This window comes from Balaenoptera physalus (assembly GCF_965194825.1).
Source record: "Balaenoptera physalus genome assembly, chromosome: 3".
Taxonomy (NCBI): domain Eukaryota; kingdom Metazoa; phylum Chordata; class Mammalia; order Artiodactyla; family Balaenopteridae; genus Balaenoptera; species Balaenoptera physalus.
Window position 1 is genome coordinate 144,848,984 of NC_138890.1, and position 23,072 is coordinate 144,872,055.

Consider the following 23,072-nt stretch of genomic DNA (forward strand, 5'->3'; position numbering starts at 1 on the left):
GGTGTGAACTGCTTCTGAGGTTTTCTTTTTCTAAAGTTGGAAACCTCTCTTCATGGCAGGGAGATGGGACCAGGTGTACATCAATGGCTCTTCATTCAGCGCATTTCTGGCCTGGAGTTAGACCTCCTGCCATGTTGATGTACATCACTTTGATCTAGGAAATGACTTTCAAGCTGAGATTGAAACACTTGGAAATAGGCTTTACTTGATAAACACATTTCATCTACAAATCCAGAAAGTGCTTTACAAATACTTCTCCGCTCAGCCTAATAGCTCAGCAGGGTGAAAGGCAGGTGGTAAGCATTGTACATGCACAGTCTTTGAGCTACAAAAGATTGTCTGTCTAGTGAGTCAAAGGGCCTGGGGAGGGGGTACTGGGCTCAGAAGGAGCTATCCAAGATCACTCATCCTCTTTCTTAATATTTATGCAATGCATTCATTTCAATAATATATTCCCCTTGCGTAATCTATTATTTCCTCTTAATAATTCCCTCAAGTCTTGCCTTTATTTTGCCTCTAAATATCCAGGTACCTGGTGCAGTGAAGGCAAAACATCCAGGTGTTCCTACAATTTTCAATTTATTTTTGCCTAATTTGACAACATTTAGGGGTAAGCTTCAAAAATATATCCAGGCAAGAGCCATGTTGTCCAATTGCTGTGCTTTACCTGGAGCTGCTATATTTTAAAAATGTATTCTTAAATAAAAATATAAATACATTCTTTAAAAATATATTCTGCTAAATTTTAAATATATTCTTATTAACTTAATGTGTCTCCAAATGTCTACAAATCATCAGACTATTACATCCAGCAATTATTGAATAAGCCATGACCCTTTAGATTATTTTAAAGAGGATTTGAGTTGGTTGCGGGGGGGAAAGGCAGCACAGGAGAGAGAGCAAAATTGCAGTGAACTAGGAGTGGAGAGACATAGATTCTAAATCCAGTTTTGCTACTAACTGTCTAACTTTGAATAACTAGCATAATTCTCTGTTTTTAGTTTCCCACCTATAAAGTATAACACCTACAAAACTTACCCTCAGTGGTAGAATAAAGGTTTAATGAGAAAACGAGCTTTGGAAATTATCTAGTAAAACTAGTAGAAAACATAGGTATTGCTTAATCGAAAAACTTTGATGAGTGTTATGGGCTGAATTGTGTCCCTCCAAAATTTAAATGTTGAAATTCCAACCCCCAGACTTCAGAATGTGACTGTATTGGGGGTCATTAGGGCAGGCCCTAATCCAATACAACTGGTGTCTTTGAAAGAAGAGTAACTTTGAACACAGACGTGTACTGAGGAAAGACCAAATGAAGACACAGGAAGAAGATTGTCATCTGCAAGTCAAGAAGAGAGGCCTCAGAATGGACCAACCCCACAGACACCTTGATCTCAGACTTCTAGCATTCAGAATTGTGAGAAAATAAATTTCTGTTGTTTAAGCCTGTGATACCTGGTTACGGCAGTCCTAGCAAATGAAAAAATACACTGAGCCTGATATCTAGTGGGGGGTAAGTCCCTCTCTGAGGGCGAGGGTGGGATCTGTGCAGACCTTCCCACAGGGCCAGGTTGGATCATTCAGGAAATGAATCTAAATCACAGTCTAGGAGGGCAATAAAAGATCAAAGGCGAAGTTCTGGTGCTCTATTCTACGTCCAAGGTGTGAGTCAAATATGTAAAAAAAAAAAAGGAGTCCTGAAGTTAGAAGGAAGGGAATTCGTGTGCACATTGTTAATATGGGGCTATTATTAATGTGACGGATGTTAGAGAAGCATCTACAGGCAATGCCAGTATCACTGGAGCAGGGTCCTGGTCACTGATGTGTGAGACAGATGAACAGCCTTTCTGATCGGCCCCCTTCACTGGCTGGGCTCTAGGCTTGCCCACCAAAGGACTGCAACTCACTCTGCAGTATCTGCAGTGAGTTTTCCCTTCCATACATGATCCCCCAGTCTGTACTGTACTCTCTGAACTAGTTAGTCATTGAAGCTGGTCTCAATGGCAGGTGAGAAAGATTAAGGTGTCATACCACAGGTCTATTTAGGGTGTGGTTTCTAGAACCAATCTCTTTGGGGGAGATGCTGAAACAAAATGCTAACATGACCTTCTAAGTAAGTGATAAATACAAAAAGGATAGACAGGAACAGATAATCCAGTTGACGGCAGCAGGCCTAACTAATACTGGAAAAACTAGATCCACAGATTGCAGAGATCCATAGGGACACTAACAGGCAAAGCCTAGAGTAATTCCTAAAACCAATGATAAAGCAGCTCAGTGACTCAGGTCAGTGGCGACCTCAAGCTTGGGTTATGTGATGAAATGGGCACCCCCATACTTGAATTCCACCCCTTCAGATTTCATGGATACCCACCAGATGGTGCCAAGAAGTTTTCCTCAACATTGTGTGAACACGAGAATCACCTTTTAAAAACATTGATGCCTGAAGCCCATCCACAGAAAACTTGATTTAATTAGTGTGGAATGGGGAATCACAATTTTACAGTTCCTATTTTTACTCTCTGAGGATTATGATATGCAGTCAGTAGTGAGACCTGCTGCTATAGGTCATAAAAGTGCATCTGCCATTGCCTCTTGATGAGGCCGGTCAGTTCCAGATGAGGATTTAGCCTGATGGAAAAGTTCTAGCAGCAAATTTCTCAGCCATGTGGTTTCAGATAGATACTAATATTCAAACCTCCATGAAATCAGTTTCTTCAAGGAGTTTTGGCAGCTTGTCTAATACGTTTTTAACAGAAATGGTATCTCCAGTCATTAGGGTTGCCTAATGACAAGCAAGTCTTGCAAAAATATGATATGAGTGGTCCACCAGGAGATGATAACCTAGAGAAATACAGACCTAGGTCTGTCCTAGACCACACGATCAAGAACTTTCTTCCTCTTCATGCACTTAGTTTTTCATTTATTCATTCATAAAGCATTTACTGAGTACCTACTATGTTCCAGACACTTGATATGTAAGCTGAGCAAGATTGAAAATTTCCTTAACTCACTGATATTTTTATCTAGAACATAAGCTCTGTTAGTTTGGGGATCACGGTTTCTGTCTTATTTTGTTTTGTTGTTTTGCATACCATTGTATCCTCAAAGCCTAGCAAATAATAGACAATAAATATTTGATGAGTGAATAAATGAGTGAATAAATAAATTAAATTAAACATGTCATTGCAAAGGCACTTATGATATAGGGAGGAACAAGACGTTATAAGAATATATACATAGAAAAGTAAATTACATGAGGGGTTAGGGAAGGTTTTCTGGGAAAAAAAAATACGTTGAAGATGTGATCAGTGTGGTGAATAGGAAACAGTAGGTTTAAAGGTCTGAGGCTGTGAGAAAATGTAGCTTATCTTGGGCATTTCAAGTTCAGCGTGGCTGGGGGAAAAGTGAAGGTGAAGAATTAGGAAGAAGTTGGGCCATGTAGAGCGCTCTAGACCATGTGTGTTAGTTTCCTGTAGCAGCTGTAACGAATTACTACATATTAGTGGCTTAACACAGATTTATTATCTTACAGTTGTATAGGTCAGGCATCTGAAATGGGTCTCATTGGTCTAAAATCAAGGCTCCGACAGGGCTACAGTCCTTTCTGGAGGCTCTAGGGGAGAATCTATTTCCCTGCCTCTTCCAGCTTCTAGAGGCTGCCTGCATTCCTTGGTGAAACTCCTTCTATCTTCATAGCCAGCGACAGTGGATGGAATCCCTTTCCATGCTTTGAATTTCTCCTGCTACTTCTGTCTGCACATCTCTCTGAACCACTCTTCTGCTTTTAAGAGCTCGCATAATTGGAATGGGCTCATCCAGGTAAAATACAGAATAATTTCCTCTTAATCACATGCTCAGAGTCTCTTTTGCCATGTAAAGTAACATATCCACAGATTCTGGGGATTAAGACACAGATGTTTTGGAGGGTCATTACTCTGCCTACCATATCATGTTAGAAAATTTGGACTTTATCATCAGAACAGAGAGAAGCTACCAAAGAGTTTCAGTAGGGGAATGAATGATAAGCTTTGCATTTTTAAAAGATCGCTCTGGGTGATTTAGGGAAACAGGATTTAAAAAAAAATGACTGTCATCTAGGAGAGATGAAATGTTAGTGTAGACCAGAGACGTGTCTGGAAGAGATGAAGGGTGGAAGGATTTGAGAGTCATTTATGACTGTAAAGAATAGGTTTTAGTGGTTGATTTGATATGGGGGATGAGCTTCGATAAGACAAGTACCACCCTAGTCTGGTTAGGGTGACTGCATAAATGGAGACACTGTTTACCAAGACAATAAATACAGGAGGAGAAGCCTTGAGAGAAGAGGAAAAAGAATGGATTTGTCTGGGGATACACTAAATTCATGAGCCATGAAGACATTTAAGTGCAGATGTCCAATTGGGAGTTATATCCAAGGGTTTAATATTCAGAAGAGATGTCTGGACTGCAGACTTATCTCTGGGTGTCATTAACATATACATGGAAACCAAAGCCCTGGGAAAAGTGTAGAAAGAAAAAGAAAAGATATCAAGGACAGGAGCTTGAGGAAAAACAGCATTTCTGAGACTGTCAAAGGAGAAGGAGCCTGAACAGGAGAGTAGGAGAACAGGATGGAGGGGAAAGAAGCAATAAAAGGGGTCTAATATCATTCAGTCCAAGGGAAGAGATGATTTTAAAGAGCAAGAGTGGTCAACCGTATTGACAGCTGTGAAGCAGTTGGTAAGATAAGAACTGAGGGGAACCACGGAGCCGGCCACTTGAAGTCATTGTTGACTTTGGCAAGAGCGATGACCTTGGGTCAGGAGGATTGAGCTGTAATTGGAAGGTAAGGAACAAGAAACCAGGGTGCAAACTACTTTTTCCAGAAAGTTGGCCTAAAAAAGATGAGAGAATTTTGGCGGTAGCTAAGAGGAGGAGATGAGACTTGTTTTTATTTTGGAAGACAGAGAAACAGAAATATGTTTATAGCAATTCCTTTGAGTGTCATTGTGAAGGGTGGGAGGGAGGTGGGATAGCTTGAAGGAAATGCAAAGTTCAGGAAGAGTATTCTATTTGTTCATTCCTTTGTTTATGTTTAACGTCAAAGACTTGAACACGTATTACAAATGGAAAGGAGCTGGTTGTAAGGGAGAGGTTTAAGTGGAGGAGAATCTCGGTTATCAAGAGCTCAAAGAGATGCTGGGATCTAGAGCTTTAGGGGAGGGATTGGCCTTACCATCCCTCTGAAATAAGAGGCTACACTATAAAAAGGATAGGTGCCAGTTCGGGAAAGTGGGGCAGGAAGTTGATAAGATTCTTGTTTTATGGCTTCTGTTTTTGGATTTCTTTCTGTCACTGAATAAGATAGTAATCCAAGGTGGTGCTGCAACCAGAAGAGATCCAAATGGTGAACCAAGAGAGATAGAACAGTTCAAAGCCAGAAAAGCACAGCTGGGGGTGGGAGGGAAGGTTAGAAGTGCCAAAAAATATACACTGAAATTCAGAAAGATGAGGAATAAGTCCAGACACAGAGTGTGAAGCGGGAAGTTCAGCACATACAGAAAGTAGGGACAGGAGAGCTTGATTTATGAGGCGTTTACCACAGGAATGGCTGGGTGCACTGGCTTAAATTTGCAAGAAAACCCAGCAACTTGAGGCTTTGCCAGACTCTCTGGGGGGTACAAAGCGAAACAAGGCTTCTAGCTTCAATGAATCTGTACACTAGTTGGAAATATAAGACTAATCAGTAGTCTTATATTTAGCCGGATGACTTGCTAGTTTTCTTCGTCACCATCATTATTATTGTTGTTGTTGTTAGGGCGAAGGTTAAATTACAATGCAGTACAAGAATTAAACAAAAAGTTGAGTTGAAAATACAAAACAGCATGTGATCAAGTGTCAAATGTGAGGTGGAATAAAAGGATAAGTATTGTGGTTCAGAAGGGGGAAAGGAGTAAATAAAATTAAACGGGTTTGTGAAGATATTTTAGAAAGAAGCACACATGATGGTTATTATAAACTGATGTGTTTTATTGTCTTAGTTATGACTCGGAGCCCGTGAAAAGCTGTGGCACACCATTGCCCACAGACTGCAGGATGAGTTCCTGGAGCAGCTGGTCCAAATGTGACCCTTGCCTCAAACAAATGGTAAGCATTTGTTGCCATTCCCCACTGATGTCCCCAAGTGGAAACTGTACTGCCAGCGTCTCCAGGAAAATGCCTATGAGGCAGGAAGGGCCCCAGCTGAGTTCCAAACCTGGAAGGAAAGGGAAATCCCTAAATGGATGAGGCTAACTAACCTTTCTGGGAAACCTGGGGGTTGCACAGTGACTAAATGGGTATCGGGAGGAACCATATTCAATAGACGAGCCCGCCAACCCCACCACGTGAGTTGTTCCTTCAAGTGACATCGGGCTTCCATCTTAAAACCTTTGAGTTAGCAGGGTTTGGAGGGCTGCAGTGGTGTGGATGCAGTTTTAGATCAGAATCCCTCTTTGGCCTTAGAAACGCTAACATTTCCAGCTGTTCCTGGGCAGTTTCGCTCAAGGAGCATTGAGCTCTTTGGACAATTTAACGGGCAAAAGTGCGTGGACGCCGTAGGAGATAGACGTCAATGCGTGCCCACGGAGATCTGCGAAGACCCTGAGGATGACTGTAAAAATGACTTTCGATGCCATACAGGTAATTCTCCCGTTGCCTAGTGTGGGTTCCGATGTGCCCTCATGAGCGAAAAGAAAAGAAATGTGCTTCCAGACGCTCACGCTTCCAAGCGTGAAAGGGGCTGAGAAAAGGGCCATCTATATAGTCTATACAGAAAATTCAAATATAGGTGTGGTCCCTCCCCTCTATCATTAAAGTATGTTTGATAACTTAAGAAAAGAAGAGAGAATTTGGCCTGAGAGACACGGTGTCTTTCTGTCTTTTCTGATTTTGATTGCAGGCATGTGCATAAAGAGGCGACTTCTGTGTAATGGTGACAATGACTGCGGAGACTTTTCAGATGAAGATGACTGTGAAAATGATCCTCGTCCTCCCTGCCGCAACAAAGTGGTGGAAGAGTCGGAGCTGGCACGGACAGCAGGCTACGGGTCTGTACCCCACGTGGTAGAGGGTTTGAGCTGGTACAAAGAGTAGCCTATGAGTCTGTATTCTGTTTGAATTACATTTGAGCTTGAAAGAAGGTAAATGCTGAATCAGTATCGCAAAATAATTTGGACAAACTGCCTGGCCTCAGTAGGCATCTGTAGAATAGACTAGACCATCAGGATGATAGGTGATTACTTCCGAGTCCAGTAAGAGATGAGAAACCTTGTTTATCAACCTCTGGAAGACCATAGCAATATTGAAATGACATGTTAACATTTGAAATTGAACTGCCAGTCGTAGGTTTGGCAATTCAATTCAAACATTTGAATAACCAGGAAGCCTGTCTTCTGTTGGAATTTCTCTTGGATATATACCTGGGTATAAATTCTCTCTCAGGAGGTGTCAGCGTTCTGGAGTTTACCCAAGAGGAAAAGGACAGAGGAAGCAGTTCTGATGCCAGATGGGGCTGGTGTTGAGACTCTGGTTCTCATCAAAGAACTGAAGTTTCACTTGTTTCCCATACAAGCTATAGGCATTCCAGAAGGGTCAGCTCGGATGAGACGTCTTAGACAGTTTAGAACTTAGAGTTACACAGAATAGAGACCATTTGCAGAGATCTGTGCTCTCAGAGTTGGAAAATAACATAGGCCTGAGGTTCTGTACTGTTCTATTTCATTTAGTTAGAGAACATTCCAGGGATGTCCACAGCAAAGTTTCCATTAGTTGTTCTGATCTGTTTTCAGTAAAGGTACTTTGGGTGGATTTGTTGGCAAATTGTCCCTAACAGAGACACAGGTGTTCCCCCATCCAGTGGTACATTGACAGCGATGGCACATGGCTGTGTTTCATGGGCTGTAATGCAATGTGTCTCTTCATCCTCATAACCCCAGTGCCTTGTTCATAACAGACACTCAATACTGGTGGGTTGATAAATAGGTGAGTTAATTAATTAATTAATTAAAATAAATGCTTCTAAAATACTGTCAATTGCATCAGGTAAGACTGAGACTGGGTCCCTGGAAAGAAATTCAGGCTCAGGACTGGAGTCCTGGGAATGGGAATGAGGAGAGGAAAGAAGATGGGGTTGATGGTAAGATCAAGGCCTGATAAAGGGACTAAGGCAGTGGTTCTCAACCAGAGAGCATTTTCCTCTTGGGGGACATTTGGTCACGTCTAGAAGTTGTCAGTGGCCACAACTCTGGGACATGGAAGTTGGGAGCTTTCCGGGGGGGTGAGGGAAAACTACTGACATCCAGTGGGCAGAGACCCTGGATGATACTACAGTGCACAGGACAGCAACATGTCAGGAATGCTGAGGTTGAGAAGAACCCTACACTGAGGAACTGGGCAGTTCCTAAGACAGGACCTGTGTATCAGGTTTGGCCGAACACAGAGATGTCTCCTCTCTCTATGGCAGATGAAACATCCGCTTGTTTAATCACCGTAGCAATAAAATTTCAGGATACCAAGAGTCAGACCCCAGATAAAACATTTCACATATCCTTTATCCCTTCATAAAATCTTATGCTAGCAGAGTCCAAATATAACCCACAGTGCCTTTGCCCAGAGCCTAAAAGTAGGAATCTCAAATCAGATGGGATGGTCTTGAGCCCTGCACTCAGCAGGGCCTCTTCACAGTTGGCAGAAATGAAATGGGGGTTGTCCGAAACTTTATAACCACAGCGTACTCCAATAAGTCCTGACTCTTCTTGCAGCTTTCCTCTGGGAGAGACTGTGAGTCTATGGTAAAAGCCCATTACCACTTTACTTGCTTTATTTGGGATCCAAGAAACGGTTTTCTCTCTAATCTAAACAAACAGATTTGAAGCAGGGCATTACCTGTGTTACGTATGTCTCCTTCTATGCAAATTTGCATCTGATTTTATAGGAAAAGGATACAGAAACCGTAGCCCTCTTGGCTGAAAAACAATCATTTGTAATCTATAGGTTTCCTTCGTTCGGGGAAAAGAAAATTTGTTCTATCGCATTTGCCAGGGAGTTTCATAATGAGTCACACCCGAGAGTGGCCAGGACTCCTTAAATACCTGCCTTAGCACGGTCAGGGCTGGTGATGACGGACGTCACAGGGCTGAGCCTTCAGGACTAAGTGAGAAGGTGGGGACCCAGCTGCGTGGAAAGGTTGGCTGAGAGGTGGAAAGTGAGGTAGGTTCTGATAGAATCAGCCCACCAATGGTTTTGATTAAGTTCCCCATTACCATGAGCAGTCATCTATAGCTAACTTAGTCTTTATAACCTATTGTTCTCTGACAGCTTTCATGTGCATAATACTTTGAATTTTTCAAAATCTTTTTGCACATTCCCTCTCTTGGCTTTTCATAAAAATCCTGTGGAGCTGGTTAGGGGTGGTATTACACTCACCTTATAGATCAGAACTGAGTGAAATAAATAAGGCTATTTGACACATTAGTTGCTAGCAGAACTAAAATCCAAGCTTCCCTGACTGATAGAAACTACGTTTTTTTTACCCTGCCACCTAACCCTCTCTTTCTCCCCACATGCCCATCAGCACTGATGTCATTCCCCCTACATCACTACAAAGCCCACAGGTCAACTCCCTGACTTCAAAGCAAAACTAACCTTAGAAGATGAAACTCCTTAAGTAGCTATTTATTACCCAAATATTTGACTTAAGAGCATAGAAGAGTAGTATAAATCAGTAATTAAGATTTAAGAAGAGGTTTCAAAATAACATGCTTTGTTATAGTTATGATATTCTTCAATACCATTGATATTACATATTTATTTACTATACATCTTCATTACGCTTATATGGGGCTATGGGACTACACTGAAATAGAAGTAATAGCAGTAAACATCCTAATCACAGCAACATGCTTCTAAACTGTCCAGTCTGGAACACCTCAACAAGTTTTATCAGAAGTAATATACAGTCAGATTCTTTTACACATGAAAGTCACAAGTACTCATAGTAATACATTTATACTTGTTTTCATTTGAAGGACTCTCATTTAAATTCTCATACCAGGAGAATTCACCTGTATCACACGTATTTCAGCCTCTTGTCTTGTAGGAATCTGAGATTCTCCACAGGTGTTCTGGGAAATCCCCAACCCATCTTGCATTCATTGAAAAAAATATAAATCCAAACCAGCTGTAAATGATGTGCTCTACACAAGGAATTACTTTTGTGTGTGATCTAAGCATAACACCACTTCTGCGGAGGGAGCCTGCTCTTCAGTTCACCTGATAAATTGGAACTGCCTACGGTTCTAGGTGAAGGTGTGAAAACAGGCATCTCTAAGTGCTGCCAAAGAACACAGGCTTTTTATTTCCCAGGCGATGACTTTCCATCCATGAGAAGTTTTCATGTTTCTTGGCAGAAAATAATATTGGCTCATTCTAGACTAGACTGGCTGTCTCTGTAGTAGTGGAACCAAGTCAGAAGTTCTGAAACATTTCTTCCTTAGTTGTACTTTAGACTGTGGATCAGCTTCACTGTAACTTTCCAGATGGATCTAGCCTACTGGGCAATTTGCTGTTCTGTGAAACAAAAACCTTCAAGCTGGGGTATGTATAGCATGGGGTACAAAATGACTTTCCAAGGGGGAGATAGGTGAGTTTTATGATAATAGTTTCCTCAAGTTAGTCAAGCCTTGTAAGTCAAGTGGTCTCCAGTTCTTTTTACCAACAGCATTGAATGATGTCCTAATCAACTGTCAGGTAATGGACTATAAAAATAACTTTTAATGACAGACTAGTATGTGTTCTTTTTTGGGGGGGGGTCATAAAACTCAGAAGATCAAAGAATTGAGTGACATTGCTGTGGCAAAATTCTTTCTATTCTTATCTACTTACTTATGTGAGTAAAATTTCTCAGCATTTACCTCTATAAAAATGGAAAGTAGAAATAAAATTGGTACTCAGCCCTATCTTTTTCTAGCAATAAGTAATATTCATCCATGGGTACAGTAGCTAATCAATTAATTAAAAAGGAAGCCCCATTCATTTCATTGAGAGAGAACTATCCAATAAAATTTTACTTAGGTTTATTAACTATTTTTAAATTTTAATATACTTAAATATACTACTAATAATGGTAATTCAAATCCAGAAGAATTTTTTGAATACTTAGACCTTATGGTCAAAGGATATTTAATGTTTTAAAATTTTCAATTAATACCTTTTTCATACAGAAAAGTGTGAAAAAGTGATGAATTAAAACTTCCAAGCATAAAACTACATTACATTAGGTTAAAATTCTGGATCTGAAATGGAATAGAAATATGTATTCAAGCATAAAAGGGGGATAAGGGCATGTGGGATATCTCCCTATCGTCCACTCATCTTGCCATGAATCTAAAACTGCTCTAAGAAATAAGGTCTATTTTTAAAAGAAGAAAGAATCAAAAGGAATACCATAAAACATCCAACTGTTAAAGAAATATAAACATTGTAGTCACTTGATACCCATCATCACTATAGAATTTATATTCCATTGGATTTATTTTTAAAAGAGGCAAAATAATTATATTTTAAAGCATAAATATTTACAGCTTGCTGAGAAGTTATATCCTTTGCAACTACTTAAACTTGAGGGAACATTTTAGATGTCCAACTAAAACTGTTCAAGGAGGCATAGTTTATCAACATTTTTTATAGATTAGACAAGCAGAAAAATCTGAAGACTACTACCCAAAAACATGCCATATACATTTCCACCTGCAGAATTTTGCACCCTCGTTCCTCCTGCCCTTCAGGCCCCATCCTTCAAAACTCAAATCAAATCCTACTCCTTCTAAAACCCTTTTTATGACCCTGCCATGGGGACCTCTTCCTCTTGGGAACTTTGTACATCACTTACCTGTACTACTCATTTGGCACATGCATATTCGTCCTTGGACTATTGTTTGAAATTGGTAACTATGTCCAACCCCTTACCTTGAATATAGTTTTAATGAGATCAAGGACTGTATTAACTGTCTTAATATTACCCACTGTTTATTACAAACACTACACTACCCGTAGATATAGTACTCTTAAGAATTCATCACCATTATAAGCAAAGATTAATGTCCTTATTCACTGAACGCAAAGAGGTGCAAGGTCTCCGTTAATGAGATATATGGAAGACAAGTTCACTACAAAATAAAGAAAATGTACTTGAGGCCTTGTTTAAGAAACCAGCACAGATCATTTGTTTCCAGTATTCTATGTCTTTGTATTGAAGCCTTAGTAATATTTTTAAAACTATTTATTGCTCACATGTCTGTAGATGCAGGGATGGGTGAAAAATTGAAGCCAAAATTTTAATCTCCCATCCAGGATAAGATATTTAAGAAAGTAAACTAGATATATAGTGTTTCTTTTTTCCTCTCTTTTTTATTCGAGTGACTAGGTCTAATTTTTGGCCCTTTATTAGAAATTAGGGGCATAGCATTTTTCATGAAAAGTATTTTGGGGGGAGCAAAAAAGTGAGGAGTTAATTCTAACTATACAGTCAGCCTTGAGAAAGGTATTCCTCAATCAGTTCCTTAACTTGCCTTTCATTCAAGTTGAGCTATAATGTTTATTTTCTGTGTAGATTCAAAGTTTATTAAGAATGTGCTGTTTATATAAAGATGTTTTTCAACTAACCAACTGGCAATAGGATACTCGTCCACTTATTTTTCTTGCATTAGCAATGGGTCTGCAGTAAGCCATCCACACCTTTTGACAAATTGCTCTTGAAACCAACAACCGGCTTTGTAATCCAGCTCATTGGAGTTAGGGATGTGGTCCAGAACAATGGAAGACTTTATGCTTTTGTGCCATGCTAAGTTATAGATGTGAGGAGCGAACCTCCATTTGACCTCCCTGCCCTGGGGCCATTTATTCCAGATACAGTCTAGACAGCAATGACTATTTCGCCAATTAGTACTTCACAAAGAATGAACTGCTTCTTTTTCATACATTGGTTTTTGGCCTACAAATCAAAGTAAATACTTTTTAGGCTAAACAAGATTCCTATTTCTGAATTAAAGCTTGCCAAATAAAGATATTTTGCTGGGAGAAAAAAGTAGAACTTTTGAGAATGCCTTGCTGGATGATGACATTTTAGTGTTCCTCTTGTAAGTATAATAGGAGTAAAATAAGCCTGGAGGGAACAAGGTTCTTGACAATCAATGAGACAGCTGGAGGGAAAGGTTTAAGTTTAAAGAGAATGGAGAGAGAAAGAGCCCCAACGTTGATTCACAGATTAAAAATTACATGCATAACTTATACTGCACCCCTGAGATGCTCTGTTCTCAAATAATTTAAAGCAGTGGTATTACACCATTGGCTTTTAGTTCACCAAGGGAGGCTAGCTAAGGGTTACATCAGTGGAGTTCCACTCTTGAAGCCAGATGGACCCTTGCTTCCTACTTACTGCATTTCTTTCATTGTGCTCAACGGTGCCCTAGTTGCCTAGAAGAGTTTATAAGACCTTCTTAATATGTACTTCCCGCCCAGGACACAGAGCAGAGGTGACCAGGCTCTTGTTTCTATTCCTGATTATATCCCATCATCACATGGGTGGTGGGGACATGAGCTGAAGCTCTCTTCCCCCAGTGACCGAGGGCTGCCTTGCATTAGCTCCTGGTGTCTCCACGCCTGATGTTACTCTGTTCACTCTCAGGATCAACGTCCTAGGGATGGATCCCCTCAGCACCCCTTTCAACAACGAGTACTACAATGGACTCTGTGATCGAGTTTGGGATGGCAACACCTTGACGTACTACCGCAGACCCTGGAACGTGGCTTCCCTGGTCTATGAAGTAAGTATCCTCAGAAGAAAACACATTGTTCAGCTTTAGCTGAAAAATTGTTTCCATAAGTTTCCTACTAAATAATATGAAAAATTCAGTAGAATGAAAATTTAATGTGAACGTAAGATTGACTTAAAGAAGAGGAGATGTAGCTTGGGTCTCTTTAGAAAATATGCAATCGTCTACAATCTTCAGTAACATGCACCCAGTGACAGAGTTTTGGCAAATACTTAAACTCTGTAAAAAGAATCATCTAAGGTTCTGATGAAACTAAAAATTAAATTAGTGCTGATTTAAGGACTGTGTACACTGCTTCCATGCTGTCGAGCCTCGGTTTTCGCTAACCTACCAATGAACAACCATCTTTACATTTGTTTTCCTTCACTAGTCCCCCTTGTAAAACCTGCTTGACTAATGTGAGTGGCTGTAGTCACTCACCTCAAACCCCTCCAGTTCTAGTGAAACTGTTTCTTAAAGTGATTTTTACTCTACAAAATGCTACCTCAAACCTACCACCTTTCTACAAGTCACCTAAATTCTCTAGAGCCATCCACAAACTCTACCCCCTCATTCAAAGGATTAATATTTATCACCTTTAGAGATATTTTGGGGGCTCTAAACAAGATATAATAAAGAATAATAATTAGCTTATTCTGAACCAGTAGCTACAATAATCTGTTTCTTTAATTGGTCCCATTGGTGACCCATAAAATTCACTTTATTCAGTCATTACAATGTCCTTCATTATCATTGTCACTCCCACCAGTTTGAAAAACATATTTATTTTCAATAATTGTAGTTAATATTCCTTTTATTTCTAACAATGTTGTAAATCAAACCCTACCCACTGCAGCCTGAAGTGATCATGCTCTCCCATGAACGCTAAAGATTTAATGTCCCTACTTATTTGACTGGCATCTTTTTTCACATGTGACCACATTGTCATATTTTTGGTGCCTATAAGTCCAGAATAAAATCAGTTTCTCACAAATCGCAGGGAACATTTTGGATTATTGATCTTTCCCATCATGCCAGGTTAACCTCCTTTAAGTACATGTTTCTAGGGGAAGATTATCATCTTTCTAAGAAGAATTATACATGTTCTACTTTCTTTGAAAGAGTATGCCAAAGATAAGGGAACCTCTGTCATTGCTGATGCAAGAAGTGTTATTGTTGTGTTGTTTTATTTTTTTAGTTCTCAGGTCTGTGCTGTAAGGTCTTCCTGTCCTTGTCACTGTCACCAGCCTCCTAGCTTCTCTGTAGGGTTAGTAACTGGTGTGAACCAAGAAGTGAAGGCTGGGGGCTTGCCTGGGACTGATCTTGAAGCTACATTTGGAGAGTAAGCATGCTGTTTTCCCTTATCTACAACCCTGGAAACAGATGTACTTCCACATTCAGAAGGGTTTGGATCTTACAAAGGTGATGTGGTGCTTACCCTGTATATTACTTACACCCCAGGTGGAGTTGGGAGCAGCACCTTAGAATCAAACACATTAATATATCTATGGCAAAATTAACCAATGTTCACACAAAGTGGAAGAAATGAAGACAATAACTTTTTATCAGTTCAGATCAGATTAAGGCCTTCAAATGAGTTTTGGCATCAAGCTTAGAAAAAAACCAACAGGGATTATGGACCTGAGTATTAATTTGGTGCCACCTGAGAAAGAGTGCTGATGGAGTTGGCTGGGGGCTTGTTAAAGTCCCCAGATCACACCCTTGGTGCTAGTAATGCTGATTTTCCCCTTATTCTAATCTGTTATGGTCTTGGAAAATGAATAGCTGAACATAAAAGAATGTGCGTGAGCTTATTGAGTGGAAATCTCAATTTTGACTTCTTACAGAGGGCTACTTTCTGCACTTTTTAATATTCAATGACATATTTTACCTACTTTTTCGTGTATGTTATTATTATAGTGCCTGAAGGCAAAGAATGCATATTTTTCTTCCTTATAGCTGTTACCAATACTCAACTCAATATATGTATAGGGTAGGTGTTCAACAACATTTTACTGGGTGAATTAATTTTTTAAATCCTGTTTTAGTTACTTATTGGCAATCATTTACTGTCTTTCATTTTTTGAAAGAATTCTACGGACCTATCATTCCATGGGGAATATCCCTTGATAATGACACCTTACTCTGATACATTCACACTCCCTCAGTGCCTCTTGTTTCAAATGCGGCTCTGGCTCTAGAACACACTGCATAGGTTAGAATCCCAACTCTGCCCCAAACAGCAGTGAGATCTGGGCAAATTATTTATCCTCATCATGCCTCAGTTTCCTCATCTGTAAAACAGAAATAATAATGCCTACCTTGTAAAGATAAATGAGTCTATGTATGTGAAACATTCAGAAAGTTATTGGCACTAGCAAACACTCAATAAATATTTGCTATTCTTCACAGGGAACTCTCCTTAATGCTCTGTGGTGACCTAAATGGGAAGGAAATCCAAAAAAGAGGGGATATATGTATACATATAGCTGATTCACTTTGCTGCGCAGCAGAAACCAGCACAACATTGTAAAGCAACTGTACTCCAATAAATAAAATATTTTCTATTCCTTTTTAGAATATAAGAACACTTAGCTATGGTAAAAGACTTAGCTATGGTTAAATGCATAATTAGTGGTCACATTCTAGGTGAAGGTTTACTGGCTGCTTTGTAAGTACTTTGTAAGTAATGATCAAGAACAACTGAAGCTTGCAATTATGGGGGAAAAAAGTGATGATTACATCTAGGAATTAGTTCCTTTTCACTTGTTTTTCTTTAGTCTTCTCTGCTTTTGTTGTTGAAAGTAACAACTTGTAAATCAGGTTTCAGGTTTTCATTATAATTCTCTTTACATCTGGATCTCCATGAGAATGTAAGATTTTGTAGGTCAACAAAGGTTTGTAAAATGCACCTGGATTATAATCATCCTTTCCACCCCAAATCCTAACAAAATCCTGAATAACTTTTATATCATGTGGATTGCCAATAATTTCTTGCTATCTCTTAACTTCCTATATCTGTCCCACTCGAGTCACTCACATCTCCAGACACATCCTTAACCTTGTGTTCACCAGAACTATGCTGCCTCTGAAATCTGAAACATGTAACCCTTTGCCTCATCAGAACTATCCAGTGTCTCAGCTCTTATCCTCATTTATGACCACTAACATACCTTTGGACCCCATCTAGACCCAGTTCAGGTGCATCTATTTTTCTTCTAATCTATCTTGCTCCTCTTATGTTCAGTTCTTTCCTCTAATCAATCCACATCCATTTTTGACCACCAGATAATATTATCAATGTCCTGCTTTCTATTCCTTCTATAATCTAGAAAAACTCCTACTTTGGATGAACCCTATTAGTTTTCTGCCTAAACTCATCCTGCTGGGCACTGTAGAGAAAATCATACTAATAATACAGGAACGGGTAGCTTTATAACCTCCACACAGCTCAGTAGGTCCACACGCCTCCCCGTAGTCTGTGCTCCTCCCCACCCTCCGCGGGGGCAGTTTAAAACTTTCAGCAACCTCCTCAAGTTCTTTACCTCACCATTCTGAGCGCAGTAGATGGCAGGAGCTCCAACTGGACAGAGAATACCCAAGCCAGAGGCAAGAATTTTCTTATTTTCTTTCAAAGTTGTACATTCTTATTTTTTTTCAAAGTTGTACTTGTGTACAAACTTATTTGACACAAAGTCTATTCTTACATCCTTCTGATCTGTCTCAGTAGCAAATGTATCTTTCTACCCCATACTCTGGATCTCATGCCAAGTACCTTGCTTGTTATTCTAAGCCTTAGGTCTACCTCTTTCTCTCTCATTTTCCACCCCGCCCTTAATATATAAATATCTTCAAGGTTCTCATTTAAAAACAAAAAACAAAAACAAGAAAAGGACACCCTCATCTCTGCATACTCTTCTCATCTACACTTGCTCTCTCCATTTTTGTACTTCCCATGAATTCCCCAGCTGTATTAGTTTTCTAGGGCTGCCATAACAAAGTACCACAGGCTGGTTGGTTTAAACAACAGAAATTGATTTTTTTCACAACTCTGAAGGCTGGAAGTCTGAGATCAAGATGGTGGCAGGGTTGGTTTCCTCTAAGGCCTCTCTCCTTGATTGTAGGTGTCTATATCCCTTATCTCCATGTGTTCTTCCCTCCATGCCAGTCTGATCCTAATCTCTCCTTCTTATAAGGACACCAGTCACACTGGATTAGAGCTCACTCTAATGACCTCATTTTAACTCAATCACCTTTTTAAAGATTCTATCTCTAAATGCCATCACATTTTGAGGTAATTGGGCTTAGGAACTTCAACACATGGATTTTGGGGGAACACAGTTCAGCCTGTAATACCAAACTTCTGTTATCTTGTTACTCAAACTGTTCTCGTCAAAGTCGGTCTTAAGTTTCTTTTGAGCTCCCTTTACTGAGAACAGCCCTTAAATATTTCTGTTACCAGAGTTCCTACCTTGTTTCACTAATCTCTCTCTACATAGCCTCCTTGGGTGATTTCATCCCCTCCTGTGGCTTCAATTTTCACTTCCATCCTGATGACTTACAAATACTGCATTTCCAACCCAGGTCTCTCTCTGAACTGGATACCTGTGTAGTTTGTTGTCTGCAGACATCACACAGTTCACATTTCCAAAGCTTATATCCCATCTTATTCCCAATTCTCTGTTCTTTGTTCTTGAATTCTCCACTTGGTAAATGAAACAATATCTTCCTAATCATCAAACTCAAAATATGGAAATCTTCCTAAAGATCTCCTCTACAGGTACATCTCCCTCAAAGCCCACAACATCCAATCAATCTCCAAGTTTCATTATTTTGTAAAGACTCTTAAATCTGTCTCTTCTTCACCACTCCCACTGCCATGCCCACTGCCTTAGGCTCCCATCATTTTCCATCTGGGCTACTATGTTTGTCCTCCTATCAGTTTGAGACCTCTGGTTTTGCTCAGTTTCAATTCATTCCACACACTTCAGTATGAAGATAGATGATAAATCTGATCTTATCACTCTGTTGCTTAAATTTGGTGATGTCTCCCTACAGCCTGCAGGATAATAATCAATCCCCTTGGCAGGGGGAAAAAGGTCATTCCTGATCTGGCTTTTTATTGCCACGTTACCCTCAGCTTTCTCCCCTGAATCCTCCATTACATGCCTTTCCTGCAAATTAATGCAATAGCCTTTGCTTTCCTTTCTGTTCTGGTCTTTATTTTGCTGTATCATATATACCCTTAGTTGAATTTCTAGTCATTTTATTTACCATGGAATCCTGAGAAACTAACATCATAAAGCAGGCTAAATAAATGATTGCTGAATTAATAAATAAATGCATGTAGTATATTGACACTCTTCTTTCAAAAAGCAAATGCTTTTTTTCTTTTGTAATGAAGGGAAGAACCCATATTCAAGAAAACATATAATTGGAATCGCCATTAAAGTTGACAGCAACTGAAAACAGAGGCTTAATAAACATTTCAACCACTCTTTCTACTGTCAACTTGAGCCCATTTAGAAAACCTGGCGGTGTACAGATAAAATTTATTATATACACAGTGATTTATTTATTACATATTGCTGTTGCCAAGGAATAAATAATACTGTGCCTATAGAAACTGCTATCTTGAAAGGAACTACAGCCTACAGTGAACTTATATGAGTTCAAATTTGGAGTCATAGGCAGGGGTCAATTATGAAGGTGCTCATATGCCATACTAAGTAACTTGGGCATAATCCTGAGCATGGTAATGGAGCCATTGAGGAGAGCAACGTGGTCATAGTTTCATTTTAAATCTTTGTGTTTTGTGGAGATGAATTTTAAGGAGACAATAGCAGAAATAATAACAGAAGGAGGCTATTTTATGGTCCAAGAAGGAGATGATGAAAAATTGAACTGTGTCTATAATAGTAGAGGCTGAGAGGAAGAGATGAAATCCAGCTCAGTTTTGAGAACTAAGAGTTCAGTACAGAACTGGAGATAGTGGAGCATATGGTCAAGTGCCCAGTTCCGAATTAAATTCCCTGGATTTGAATTCTGATAAGTTCCTTCACTTACCATCCATGTGACTCCAGGCAACTTATTTATCTTTCCTGAATCTCAGTTTCTTATCATAAAGTGGTATAATAACAGTACATACTTCGTAGGAATTTGGAAAGGTTAAATGCGTTAGTAAGTGCAAAGTGCTTAGAAGAGTGTCTAACACAAAATAAACTCACAATAGATGAAAAATATGGAGACCCCCCAGTGGATGATAGGCCATCAAAGAAGACCTGAGAAGTGTGTGTGTGTGTGTGTGTGTGTGTGTGTGTGTGTGTGTGTGTGTGTGTGTGTGTGTGTGTGTGTGTGTTGGAAGGGGGAGTGGGGGATCTACCAAAAGAAGAGTTAAATCCAAGAAGAAGATAATGATTGACATCTGGATGGAGTTATCTTGCCAAGAGTAGATTATATGAATGTGAGGATGGAGCCTGAATTGGAGGCAGAGATTTAAGTACCATCAGCATAGAGAGGATCATTGAAGTCTTGATAGTGCTTGAGATCATCCAGAAGGTGCACAATGAGAGAGAAAAGAACATAGTAGAGAATGGAGTCCTAGAACCCACCAATATTGAAGATCTAGGCAGAGAAGATGATCTCTTGAAGATAGTTGTATTCATTATCTATTGCTAAATTTCAAATTACCCCAAAATTTAACGGCTAAAAGTTTAAGAATGTAGGTGTGGCTTGGCTAGGTACTTTAGCTGAGGATGACTCACAAGGTTGCAGGCAATCTGCTCTTTCCTGGTTCCTTCTCTTAATTAGTGAGAGATGGCTTTAATAATAATAGTAAATAGTATATGGTTTTATCCTTTATTTGTACATACAAAATCTTAGTGGCATCTTTAACAGTTTTCTCTTTACCTTTTATTCCCGCTTGCTCTCCAAGCCTCCTCAATTTGAACTTTGGAATGTGTGTTGAGGTGTTCTATCTCCTCCGCTCCCAGTGTCAGAGTAATGTTTATTTCTTTTCAAGAAGCATTAGCTGATAAATCCTTAAACAGGATAGATTTCACTAACCCCTATAATATGCCTGGCCTCCTGGAAGATGTAAGCACCCTCGCCCTTCTCTCTGATTTCTGCTTCTCCAACATCTGTTTATTTGGTTCTCATAAAGAAACTTGTTTCCATCTGTGTGTCTTCCTACTTTCTATAATCTTGCCTCTGACCTCTCTTCAAAGACTTTGCTCTTCTCTTCAAAACGATTCTACATATTGGTCCACCTCTGAATGCCTATCGTTGAGCTCAGACTTCTTTTTGATGGATGGATTTTGGTTTTTCAATCCAGCTCTTGTCTTTAGGTTTTCTGGGGTGACCCCACCCTCACTGTTTCAGACTCTACTCACTACTACCATCCTAGCATTAGTGAAAGAGGACCATTCAACAACATTCTAATTGACACCCTGACCAACGTTCCCTTATACCTGCAAGCAATCCTTCACACTGCTAAGTTGATCCCTGCCTAGAGCCAGTTCCTTTCTAACCAGTTCAGGTATAAGTGCAAGAGCCTACAAATTACGCCACTCCTATCCTGCAGCCAATTAGAAGCCAGTGAGCTAAGAAGACCTTAGCCTTCTAGAAGAGTGAGGGAGAGGTGGTTCCCTGGTGCCATTTTGCTCAGCTTTGGCACTTCTCATCATGGAAGACTGAGTGGAATTGTCTTCATTTGCTTCTACTAGCCTTAGATTTCAAGGCAATAGAAATCTTATTCATTTTTCTTTCTTTTTTTTTTAATTGAAGTATAGTTGATTTACAATGTTGTGTTAGTTTCTGGTGTACAGCAAACTGAATCACCTTTATATATATATATATATATATATATATATATATATATATTTTTTTTTTTTTTTTTTTTTTTTTTTTTTCAAGGCCATGTTCAGGGCAACATTTTCCATGAATCCTTTCTTCATTTTACCACTCAGAACTTGTCAGGCCCTCTTTGGCAGTGTAGCATAAGAATGAACAGCTCCACCCTGGAATCAGACTTCCTGGGTTTCATTGCTGGCTGGGCCACTTCCTAGCTGTATGATTGTATGATCTTGGACAAATTTTTTAACCTATATTTTCTTATCTGTAAAATGGGGATAATTATAGAAATTACCTTAAAGGTAGGAAGTTAAATATTTATTCTACATAAAACACTTTGAACAGCTGCTGGCACAGAGTAAGCACTCAATACATATGAGTTACTATTGTTAGCTATATTGTATCTGCATATTAAATTTAATACATCTTGGGCTTCCCTGGTGGTGCAGTGGTTGAGAATCTGCCTGCCAATGCAGGGGACACGGGTTCGAGCCCTGGTCTGGGAAGATCCCACATGCCGCGGAGCAACTAGACCCGTGAGCCACAACTACTGAGCCTGCGCGACTGGAGCCTGTGCTCCGCTACAAGAGAGGCCGAGATAGTGAGAGGCCCGCGCACCGCGATGAAGAGTGGCCCCCACTTGCCACAACTAGAGAAAGCCCTCGCACAGAAACGAAGACCCAACACAGCCAAAAATTAATTAATTAATTAATTAATTAATTTAAAAAAAAAGAGTTCATGGTTAAAGCAGGAGATATTCAAACAAATAATTAATTTAAAAAAATTTAATACATCTTTATTATAATCTACTTTTTGCCAGGCACTTCACTAAGTGGTGAGGCCATGGAGGCGTGTGGGTAAGATGGATGTGGTCCCTGACTTCTTGGGGTTTACCATCTGAAGGTCTATTAAATAAGCCATTATAAAAGGGAAGTGTTTTTCATTTTGTTTTATTTTAAAAGAAGAGCCATGAGAGCTTATAGGAAACAGATTTGTTAGTCTGTGGGATCAGGAAAGGTCTCCCTAAAGAAGTGATGGTTAAGCTGAGACTTGAAATAGAAGTAGGGATTCACCAGTCCAGGGGTATATAGTGTGTGTGTGTGTGTGAGTGTGTATAATGTCTGTGTTAAGGGAGGATGGGGGAGGCTGGGGGATTAAGGAACATTCCAGAAAGTAAACGCATCATAAGAGAGCCCTGTGGTGGGAAGAAGCATAGGCTGTGGAAATAGAAAGGAGGCCAGAGGGCTGGAGTACAGTCAGGGAGAGATTAACTTGGAATAAGTCTAGTTTAGACTTTATCTTAAAGGCAGTGGGAAGGTGAAAAGATTTTAAACAGGGAAGTGACATGTTTAGGCTACTCTTCCCTTTGCATTGAGCATTTTTCCCAGC

At 39.7% G+C, this 23,072-nt stretch overlaps 1 protein-coding gene and 1 long non-coding RNA gene across 2 annotated transcripts in view; both read left to right on the forward strand.

Moving 5' to 3' along the window:
• Positions 1 to 23,072, forward strand: part of C9 (complement C9) — a 55,088-nt gene that overhangs the window by 8,330 nt on the left and 23,686 nt on the right. The window contains exons 2-5 of the mRNA XM_082453794.1: positions 6,024 to 6,129; positions 6,519 to 6,663; positions 6,923 to 7,070; positions 13,706 to 13,844. Coding sequence (XP_082309920.1) covers positions 6,024 to 6,129; positions 6,519 to 6,663; positions 6,923 to 7,070; positions 13,706 to 13,844 — 538 coding nt within the window. The remainder of the gene's footprint in view (positions 1 to 6,023; positions 6,130 to 6,518; positions 6,664 to 6,922; positions 7,071 to 13,705; positions 13,845 to 23,072) is intronic.
• On the forward strand, positions 13,851 to 22,383 carry LOC309656908. Its single transcript, XR_014261602.1, has 2 exons — positions 13,851 to 20,146; positions 20,197 to 22,383. It is a non-coding gene; the product is annotated as an uncharacterized lncRNA (long non-coding RNA).